General features: G+C 66.6%; 2 protein-coding genes across 2 annotated transcripts; both read left to right on the top strand.

The window, feature by feature from the left end:
• The first annotated feature begins 3,158 nt into the window (after window positions 1-3,158).
• On the top strand, window positions 3,159-5,589 carry EMIHUDRAFT_460251 (hypothetical protein). Its single transcript, XM_005756831.1, has 8 exons — window positions 3,159-3,236; window positions 3,362-3,544; window positions 3,693-3,890; window positions 4,398-4,544; window positions 4,694-4,715; window positions 4,807-4,946; window positions 5,016-5,068; window positions 5,135-5,589. Exons 2-8 carry the CDS (start codon window positions 3,377-3,379, stop codon window positions 5,340-5,342), a joined length of 936 nt encoding a protein of 311 aa, XP_005756888.1. The 5' UTR covers window positions 3,159-3,236; window positions 3,362-3,376; the 3' UTR covers window positions 5,343-5,589.
• Window positions 5,590-7,101: 1,512 nt separating this feature from the next.
• Window positions 7,102-9,500, top strand: EMIHUDRAFT_250551 (hypothetical protein; the record flags this gene model as incomplete). Its single annotated transcript, XM_005756830.1, has 6 exons — window positions 7,102-7,222; window positions 7,790-7,868; window positions 8,420-8,639; window positions 8,784-8,933; window positions 9,063-9,257; window positions 9,411-9,500. 6 exons carry the CDS (start codon window positions 7,102-7,104, stop codon window positions 9,498-9,500), a joined length of 855 nt encoding a protein of 284 aa, XP_005756887.1.
• Between the last annotated feature and the right edge of the window lie 881 nt (window positions 9,501-10,381).

Here is a 10,381-nt window from a genome sequence, read left to right as displayed (position 1 = left end):
TCCCCTGTGGCAGGGGGGGGGAGGGTCGGAGCGGCGGCTGGCTTTGATTTCGCATCACTTCTCAAACCTCGGCCCAGGATCTAGGAGTCGCGTGTCCATTTTGAGCGTTTCGCAATCTCCACCCACTTCCCCATCGGGCCCGCGCCATCGGCAGGGTGTGCCGCGCCGCGCTACTGTGTGGCAGCTAGCCAAACCTGTCGGCGGCGGATTCGGCGTCGTCGTGGCCGCCGCCAGCCGGCCTGAGCGGCGGGGCTGGTCCGGTCCGGGCTCCCCCGACGGAGGGACGCTTGGTCTTGTCGGGGGTGAGGCCGGATTTGCCATTCCGCTCCCGCTTGTCGCGCTCTCCGGGTCCGGACATCCGCCCGAAATGGTGCACATCGATGGGAAGCGAGGGCAAGGTGCCTGACGAAGGACCAAAAAAGCAAAAACGGCTGTACACCGCCGAATATTTCTCGGATTTATTTTGCATGACCTGGCTGGTCGCTGCCTCTCGAGCTGCGCCCGGGCATGCGCGTCGCTGGAGCGGTCTGGAGTGCGGGCCAGCCAGTGGCGCAGTCTGAGCCCTGGCTGTCAGGCTGTCAGGTGCTGCGTCAGGTGATCTGTCGGTCTGTCGGGCAGCTGTCAGGCACTGTCAGGTGCCTCTGTCAGACCAGCTGTCAGGAAGGTGCTGTCAGTGGCTGTCGGGTGCTGTCGGGTGCTTGTCTGACTACATCAGAGGTGATCTGTAGCTGTCGGGCGCTGTCGGAGCTGTCGGGTGTTGCTGTCAGACGCTGTCGGAGCTGTCAGAGCTGTCAGGCTGCTGCTGCTGTCAGACGTTGGGCTGTTGCTGTCAGGTGCTGTCAGGTGGTGCTGTCGGGGTGCTGTCAGCAGTCAGGCTCTGACACACACCAGCCACACTTATGACACTATCAAGAGGAGACCAGCAGGACTCTACTACACATACTCTCAGCCTCTCCTCCTACACGGCGTGATCACGCCGGCGGCGGCGGCCGCCTGGGGAGCGCATATGGCGGCGCAGGCGCAGGCGCAGGCGGCGGCACAGACGGCGGCGGCCATCCCCACCCAGACGCCGTAGGCTTATGACTGTAGGGCCCCAGAATAAAATATTCTTAGCTTCAAGCCCCCCTCCGAGACTATAGGGACAGAACCCACCCGTACACAGGAGAGATGGGAGTGCGCCTCGCCCCCACTTGCCCTGACTGCACAGGATTGCGTGCCCCGAAGACGGCGACACATAGCGGGGGACACTGCGCAGGGAGGGGGTGCGAAGGCACATTGGGGTGCTAGGTGGTGGGACCAATGAGGGGGGGCGGGCGGGGTCCTGTGGGGGTGAAATGTTGCGCGGCGAATTCGAACCTACCCCCTCGCCGCGCCGATCCTCACGCGGAGGGTAAAACCCTGTGGGAGAAAACCCCAGACACTCTGGCCTTGGGGCGGTCCGACAGCGCGTGGATCCGGCCCGCCCCGGCGGGTTACGTACGGTTTATTTATTTAGCGCGCCGACAGACCGCCCTCCCTCTCCATCACCCTCGCCCAGGGATCTACAATCAATGCGGTCTCAGACCTACATTCTATATTCCAGAATGGCATTCTTCGAAATAGAATGGGCGCCGCAGCGGCCCGTAGCGGCGCCCCCTGCGTGCCCACGGCCACCCCGGGGCCATGGGACATCCCCCCGGCCATCGGGGATGCTTGGTTTATCCATTACCCCATTTACACGGGCTGTGTTGCGGCGCGCCTCGAGACGCGCAGCGCAGCGCAGCGCGCAGACCACAAACCAGATAAGAAGACGGCCGTGGCGACACCCGCTCTCTGAGCGACAGCCCCGCAAAGGGCACTCGCTCGCAGGCGAGGACTACGGGCAGCACAGGCAGCAGCAGAGCTGGCGGTCCGTCTCCCCGCCCGCTTAGCAAGTCGGCCCCAGCGTCACGGCCGGGACGGGCCAGGAGCCACCCGGCTCGACGAGATCGACGAAGAGGACGAAGACGAGGACGAAGACGAGGAGAGGACTACTCGAACTTGGACGAGGACTCAGGCGAGGCGCAGGACTCGGAGACCGGGCAGGGAAGCGAGGACCATGACTAGGTGACACGAGGAGTAGATGTGACATAGGTAGACCGCATTCGCGCTGTCTGCTCACTTCTGCCGCCCGACCCTTTCGCCCGCCCACCACTTGCGAGCACAAATCTCACACTTCCACTGCCCTCGCCACAGGCGGCGACGGACGGACATCCAAGGCTCGAACGGCGGCAGCGGCTCAACGGCTGCCGGCGGCCGTCGTGCGTTTGCTTGCGCCATACGCGGCCCCCGGCGTCTGCTCTGGTTTGCCGGGGCGGGGGGGAGGACTCTCATTTGCGGACTGTTGGGCTTCTCTGTGTTGAACTGGCGCTTGTCGCGAACCCCACCAGTCTGGCCGAGCGGCACGCTGCCGCTGGGGGCGTGAGGAGGCCGTGGGGGACGGCGGCGGACCCCATTCTTCGATGTAGAATGGGCCCTCACCGCGGCCCGTCTGCTGCTGAAAATGTGGCGTGTTGGGGGCTCTCCTGTGTGACTCCTCTGGCTCGCCGCGTTAAAGTGGCGCCTGTGTGTGACCAGCCTCAACCCCGGCAAGCGCCCCCCGGCCGCTGGGGCTGCGAGGCGGCCGGGTGAGCGCGCGCGAGACGCCATTCTACATTATAGGATGCCATTCTATAATATAGAACGGCCAGGTAGGGCTGAGACCGAATGCTGTCTTAAGGTCCGACAGGTTCGGCACCGGGCACCGCCTCGGTATACAAAATGCGCCTGCGGGCGGACCCTTACAGATCACAGATCACAAGAAGATCACGAATCGACCCTATCAAGTGCTCAAGTGCTCAAGAAGATCACTGCGCCTTGGCCGCCCCAAACACCAAACTGAATCCTTGCGACGGTGAGACCGTGAGCGTCCCAAAATGGCAAAAGAGGCCGGGCAGCAAAACGAGCGGCCCACGGCGCGACGAAGGGGGTTGTTCAAGCTGGGGCTGCTGGCCAAGTTCAGGCCCCGTCCGGGCGGTGTGGGAACCCATCCGGGTGAGGAAGTAGACCACCAAACAAAGAATGAGGCTGCGCTTGCCCGCGCGCGCCAGCCGCGAGCGCCAAGGGTGCCAGACGGCAAGGGGGCCGTGGCGGCGGGGCCGGACACGCCGCGCGCGCTGGATGAGGAGAGCAGCAGTTACGACTCCCTCCTCCTCGACGAGGCGGAGCTTGCCGCCGAGGCGCGTCCACCTCCCCCTCCTGGTCCTTGTCCACCGCCAAAGAGCATATGTCGCACATGCCCAGCATAGGGCTGCGGAGTGCCACGCGCCGATCAAGTCTGACAGCGTCCGCTCCTCCCCGGCAGGCGGACCTGGCTGCCATGGAGGCCCTCGAGCAGGCTGGTGGAGGCGGAGGCGCGGGTGCCTTAGGCAGGCCGGGCCAAGGATCAGGCGGAGAGCAATCGGCCGTATTGGCCTACAGGACTTTGGGCCTCTCGGATGATGCGACATACGACGAGGTCACGGAGGCAGCCGAGACGCTGGCGGAGGTGTGTGGCAAGAGGCCGCTGCAAGACACAGCCCCTCGTGGGGCTAGCCCGCCACTGCTCTTGTAGCTCGGCAACCCTCCCTGTCTCATGGTCTGACTGCTCCGCCCAACCCCTTCTCCAGGTGTACGATGGGGACCCCGCGCGGCAGGCCGAGATTGAGGACGCCAAGCGGAGGGTCCTCGAGGATCGCTCCTCCATGCTGAGGAGCTTTGCCGCGCAAAGTAGAGCGAGGCTGCTGCCGGCGACGGACGTCAGGGAACGCGCGGCGGCGGACACAAGCGAGACCGATGCCCCGCACGTCGCCTCGACCCCGCCATGCGGCGAAACCGAATGCGAGGCAGATGATGTACCGAAAGAGGCACCACCCGAAGTCGTCAAGGCACCTGACGATGACGCGGTGGCGTCCACCGCAGCTCGAGAGGGCATGGTAGCTGATGGCACATTGGCGGAGGCCGTGGCGGTGGCAGATGCGGCGGAGATGGAAGATGCGGAGGCGGCAGCAGAGGCGGCCGAGGCGGAGGCGGCCGAGTCGGCCGAGGCGGAGGGGGAGGCAGAGAGAGCGGCAGCAACTGCGGTGGTGGCAACAGTTGCGGCTAGATCGTCAGGCGATGGAGCGGCTGATGTGGCGGTGGCGGTGGTAGAGGCGGAGGGAGAAGCTGCAGATGAGCTGGCGGCGTTGGAGCCGCTGGCGTCTGTGCCACGAGTGGCTTCGCACGCCTCGTCGCTCTCATCGCTCTCGACGCTCTCATCTCTCTCTTCTGAGGGAGAGGAGAGCCCTCTCCGCCGGAGAGACAGCATCGGGGCAGTGGAGGCTAGGAGCGGCGGCGGGTGGACCAGCAACCCCTCCTCGCAGCTGACTGAAGGGGGAGGGGCGGCGGAGCAGGCAAACGTCGGCCTGCATCTGGATGCCACCGAGCGGCAGGCGGCCTCCCTCGCGGGGGTCCAGGCGGCGAAGGCGGGCGAGTCAGGAAAGGCAAAGGGCGGTGGCACAGAGGGCGAGGTGATGGCGGGGGGGGCGGGCGCGCCAGAGCGCAGCGAGTCGGTTGCAGCCCCTGGAAGCATCGCCTCCCCGCGTTTGGCTCGGGCGGTCGCCAGGGCCGAGAGTGGGTCAGCGCGCGTCACCGCGCACAGCTCCATCACTGACCCCAGAAGCTCGGCCGGTGCAGCGAAGGTGGTGGATGAAGCGGCGGCAGTGGCGCCCGGAGCGGAGCGAGAATCCTCCGGCAGCTGTTCACTCCTCTCTTGCTCCGACACGTCTGCAGCCGAGGCGAAGGAGGCGATTGAGGCGGCGGCGACGCCCTGTGCTGAGCTTGCACCCGCGGTAGCGCCGGTCCTCTCTCTGCCAGTGACGAGAGCGGAGCTGTCAAAGGCTCTGATGGCCTACGGCGCTAGCCTGCTCGATGTGAGCTCCGCTGGAGATGCGCTCTGGCGTGCTCAGGCGCTTGTCACGCCTCATCACATTGCCCTGTAGGTGCGCTCTGCCGGGGAGCGCGCCGCCCTGACGCTCCCCCTCCCCTCGATTTGGTGCGGGTCGTGGCATCCCTCTTTGGAAGCAACGAACAGCTTCCTTACGGATGACGGCATGAACAGGTGCGAAGTTTCGCTTGACGACGCGGCCGACCTCGAGGCGCGCGCTACCGCGCTGCTTCCGCGGCCAAAGCTGCCCGTGGTCGTCTTTTGCGATTCCGGCCGCCGCGCAGCTTTCGCAAAGGCTGTGCTTGAACGTCAAGGGTTCGAATACGTGATCAACGCGGGCGGTGTCAACGCTGTGATGGAGTGTCTGCTCGCCTCGCTATGACAATCGGTGCGGACCTCCGCGAACCGGTGGATAGCGAGTCGTCATTTGGTGGCGGGATGAATGGATGATGAGAGCGTGCGGCGCGTTCGTGTGCGCTGTCCGCAGCTCCGCACCCCGGCCGCTAAGCTAGATGGCGCGAGAGGTTCGCTTGAGACCTTGAGTGAAAGTGGTACTAGATGCGGTGCAGCCGGAGAGCAGCTCTCTTGTGTACATGCGCGTAGCGGGTCCTACATTATGTAACATGTGACACCCCCCTCCCCCGCGCCTGCCACGCCCGCGCCGGAGTCCAGGCGCGGAGCCTCCCAGTCGGTGGCCATATATGCGGGGGGCGGGGCCCGCGGACCGTGGATACCCGCGCGGGAGGAGCGTGTGTCGCCGGGTCGCGGCGGTGTCCCCCCGCCCCCCGCCGCGCGCCCCGCCGCGGTACGTGCGGCGCTAGCTAGCGAATAACGAAAGGAGGACGACGACTCATGAGTGCGGGTCAGGAGGCCCTAAAACGGCGGGAGGGGTAGGGGTGCCGCTGTAGGGGTTGTGGAGGGGTCGGGAGGGCGGGAGTGTGGACCGTGACCTAAAGCCCTCCACCGATAGAGGTGTCAGGCGGCAGGGCCCAGGAGGGGTGGGGGCTTGGAGGGCTGGCCAAAAGCGAGGCGTGGGAGGGGTCCAGTGGGCTAGAGAGGGCTGGAGGGGTCGGAGGGGGCTAGAGGGGCCGGAGGGGCTGTGCGGATGGAGGGGTCTGGAGGGCTCGGGGGGCTTGGAGGGCTCAGAGGGTGTCGTCCGGCAAGAGGGTCCCTAGCGCGAGGGGTGGGGCTCGGGAGGGGTGGAGAGCTCGGAGGGCTCGGAGGGCTCGGAGGGCAGAGAGGCACGAGGGTGGCGCTGGAGGGCTCGGGAGGGCTCGGGAGGGCTCATGAGGGATGGAGTGCCCGGAGGGCTCGGAGGGGCGAGCCACCGAGCCGGGCTCGGGGGGCTCGGAGGGCTCGGAGGGGTCGGAGGGGTCGGAGGGGTCGGAGGGCTCGGGGGGCTCGGAGGGCTCGCGGAGGGGTGTGGAGGGGTCGGAGCTCGGAGGGGTCGGAGGGGTCGGAGGGGTCGGAGGGGTCGGAGGGGTCGGAGGGGTCGGAGGGGTCGGAGGGGTCGGAGGGGTGTGGAGGGGTGTGGAGGGCTCGGAGGGCTCGGTTAAAGATACCCTGCAGGCATACGGAAGTGGTGCAATACACATCATAAGGCGTTTCCGTGGTCTGTGCGCGGACGGCCCGGGGAGCCTGCGGCGCTATTTTAACCTGCCCCGACAGAGTCTCTCGATACGGCGCGCGGCGGCGCCGCACCCAGCAAGCTGGGGCCGCTCCTTACGGACTCGTCGCTGCGCTCCTCAAGGCAAACACGAAGCGCGTTTGGTATTCGAAATACCTGGGGTTTCTCCGCCGCTAAAACGGAAGAGCGCCACAGCCTCCAACACACACTCATATGGAGCTCCTCGCTCGCCCGCCTGGCGGCGGCAGCGGCCATGGCGACGCTGACGGCGGCGGCACTCGTGGCGGTGACACTCGTGGCCGCGGCGGCGCCTGGGCAGCAGAGAGAGCTGTCGCTGCAGTGCTGGCGGCAGCTGGCGGCGGCGGCTGGCGGCGGCGGCTGGCGGCGACATTGCTGGCGGCAGCATGCGGGGGCGGCGCTGCTGTGGCGGCGAGGCGGCGGCGTTGCAGCGCCCTGCCGCAGCAGGCCCGCCCGGATAGCACTGGCAGTCTGCCGGCGCGGCCGGCGCATTCGAATGCGCCCGCCGCGCCGGCAGACTGTTGGATGGCCACAGTCGCGAACGTGGGTGAAGTCGTGCGGCGCAGAGACCAGCTCATTCGCCGTCGCCGGTCCCTCGATCACGGGCGCCGTCGCCGGTTGACCCGCGTCCATGGGCGGATTCAGCAGGGCCTACAGCCCTCCAGCCCTCTAAACCCCTCCGACCCCTCTAACCCTCTCGTGGCGGGCACTCTCGGAAGGACCGCGCCATTCTTTTTTTGCGAACCCTCCCGGAGGCCCTTCCGACCCCTCTCGAGCCCTCCCGCCACGAAGATCCTCTCTTTGTCCGACCGTCCCTCCGAGCCCACCCGGCGCCCGAGCCCTCTTGCCTATCACCCGAGCTCGGGGGGGCGGCGAGCCCTCCTGGACCCCACCACCCCTCCCGCCTCGCCCAGCCCTCCTGGCCCCTCTCCCTGGTGGACCGCTCCACCCTCCCAGCGCGCTAGCCCTATGGGACCCTGTGGAGCCCTCCCGACGCCGATCCGACGGGGACCCCTCCAGCCCTGTGGGCTGGCGAGCCCTCCGGTCGGAGGGGTGGAAGTGGGAGGGCTCGAGGACGGACCCCTCTCGCTCCGGGAGGGTGGAGGGGTGGAGGGTGGAGGGGTGGAGGGGTGGTTGAGCCCTCTAGCTCTATCGATATAGCCCTACCCCTCCCGCCGTTTTAGGGCTTGCTGACCCGCTATGCGACTCATATGATAATCATATATGCTACGACGTCGACGAGACATATGCCACCCCCGTGCCGTCGCCCTCCGACCCTCGCCCTCCGCGACCACGCTCGCGTTAATCCATTAACGTAGTTTTATCGTGTGAGAGAGGCGTGAACGCGCATGTGAACGCACTGGGTGAGTGAGCGGGTTTTTGCTCGCGGCCGTCGTCTGCCTCTCCGCCCTATCTCTCGTCGCAGTCAGGTCGCAGTCTCTCGCCAATTCTGATCTCGCAGCGTAGCTGGCCAGTTAAAGAGAAACGAAAAGGAAGCTCCCCGGCCCTAGCGGCGGAACGCCCCCTCTACTCGAAGCGAATAGACAAGACGCGAAGACGACGCCCACTCCCACCCGACATCGCCGCTTGGATTGTTGGAACCCCCCGCACCGGCCACCGCGCGGCCTCCCTACCCCCATTCCGAAGGGGCTCCTCCCTCCCCTCGATCCTCCCTCCTGTTCGCTTTCCGATGGTCATGCGACGGTTGCGGGGCCCGCCCTTCCCCTCTTATGCTTCCTCGGCCGTGGCCCCGCCACCGTCGAGATCTTCTGCATGCATTTTTCTCTTCTCCTATTCTCTTCTCCTATTGTAAGATTCTCTTCTCCTCGCGCCCTCTTATCAAACGGCAACGCGGCAAAAATGCCCGTCGCCGCTTCAATTGGCCGCGCGGACGCGGACGACGCTTGCGTGGATCAGGACGACGCTTGCGTGGATCAGGAGAACCGCAGGCACTCGTCTCAGCCGAGGCTCTCTTTACCGAAGTCTCCGCCGCCGCCTGCAACACAGCCTTCGACCCAGCCAAAGTGGCTGTCCGTGTCTCCGCCGCCGCCGCCACCCCCGCCACCGCCACCCCCGCCACCGCCGCCGCCACCGCCGCCGCCACCACCACCTCCGCCGCCTCCACCACGTGGGCTACGCGTCGGGGGTGACCCCGCCATCGGCCTCACAGCAGACGAGGAGAGGGCGCTACAGCTGCTTCGCGACTCGGCTGCCGCAGCCTCAAAGCCGGAGTCTGACGACTCCGAGTGCGGCGAGCCCTTCAGTGAGATCGACGAGACTCCGCCCGCTGCTGGCGCAGCCGCAGCCGCCCACGCCGCCGCGCCGGGGGTGGAGGAGCCACTCTGGCTCACGTCAGCGCAATCCTTCCTAGAGTCCGAGGCTCGCGTCCCCGCCCGTCCCCCGATCCGATGCGCACGAGTCTGACCTCGAGCTCTCCACACCCACCTCGACACGTAGGCGGAGTCGCTCGTGGACGATGACGAGCCATGTTCGTACCCCCTCGCGCGGTGCGCTGCCGCTGCAGTGGGCAGCCAGCCCGGCAGAGCGGTGTCCTTTGCGCTGGCCGTCGCGGTTCTTGGATCCTTCCTCGGCGCGATAGCTGCGGATAGATTCTTCGGAGCGGACGGAGCAGCCGGCTCCTGCGGCGATGAGGTCGCGTATCTGCGTGAGGAACTCGAGAGGAGAGAGACGGAACTGTTGGCGCTGCGGCAACTGCTCGAGGCGCGCCCACCCCAACCACCGAAGTGGAAGCGACTCACCTGCAAACAAGCACAACGCTCACAAGCACTGACCTGCCCACGCCAGGCGCACGAGACCGAGCCGTCGCTCTGGCACTCTCTGGTCGCTCTACCCCTCTCTGGTCTCGCGGCGGTGCTCGGCCGCTACTCGAGGTGAGAAAAGAGGCCACGTGGGACGCGGGCACGCGGCGAGGTCTAGGGATCAGGGGTGTTGCGCTGGCGCGCGCAGGGTTCATGATTAGCCTTGGCAGAAACCCTCGCCGCACATCCTGTCAAAGTTGGCGCCACAGCTCGGATGCTACTGTACTCGGCATTTTTGGGTGGCGCAATACGGCTGCTTTGTTGGCGAACACGACGCGTCGAGGCGCTCCTCAGCTTGGCCAATCTCACCAGCACTCGCAGCGAGGATCCAGGAGTCGCGCAGCTGCCCCAGGGGCACTCGCTGCGAGGTTGTGTGTGTAGTACTTTATGTCCCGTATAACACTGGCGTGTGTGTGTTGCGTTACACTTGCCCCCGCGAGCGGGTGTGCGTGACAAGTCGCCCCGTCTTCGCGTCGTCTCAGGTCTTGTGTACACACACAGCTCTTTGTGGTCCCTTTATACCTAAGGTCACCGCCTCCGGCTCTAGCCCTCCCGCCCTCGCCGACCCTCGCTGGTTGCGCGGCACGTGCGCGGTCTCACCACGCCATCCGCCTCTCTTCTGCCACCAACCTGCAACCAGGCTGACGAGCCGCGCGCACCGCCTCGGGGAGATGTGGGGGTGGAGCCGCTCGCTCTCCCGGTGAGCGAGGGCCCAAGGGCGGTGTGTGTGGCACGCGGGCGCTAGTCGTCGGAGCGGCCCATCAGCAACAAGAGCACGCGCTGGAAGATGACCTGGCGGGTGGCCACGGGGAGGGCTCGCGGATTCCTCGTCCGCATCTCGCCCTCATCTCGGCCGTCTCTCAGCTGCCTCTCCCGTCCGCGTCTCAGCTGCTGCCTCTCGGCTGCCTCTCTCGGCAGTCTCTCGGCCGTCTCCGCGCCTTGAAATTGATGAAGAGG

This window comes from Emiliania huxleyi, assembly GCF_000372725.1.
Source record: "Emiliania huxleyi CCMP1516 unplaced genomic scaffold EMIHUscaffold_945, whole genome shotgun sequence".
Taxonomy (NCBI): domain Eukaryota; phylum Haptophyta; order Isochrysidales; family Noelaerhabdaceae; genus Emiliania; species Emiliania huxleyi.
This window is presented reverse-complemented; position numbering and strand designations above follow the sequence as displayed.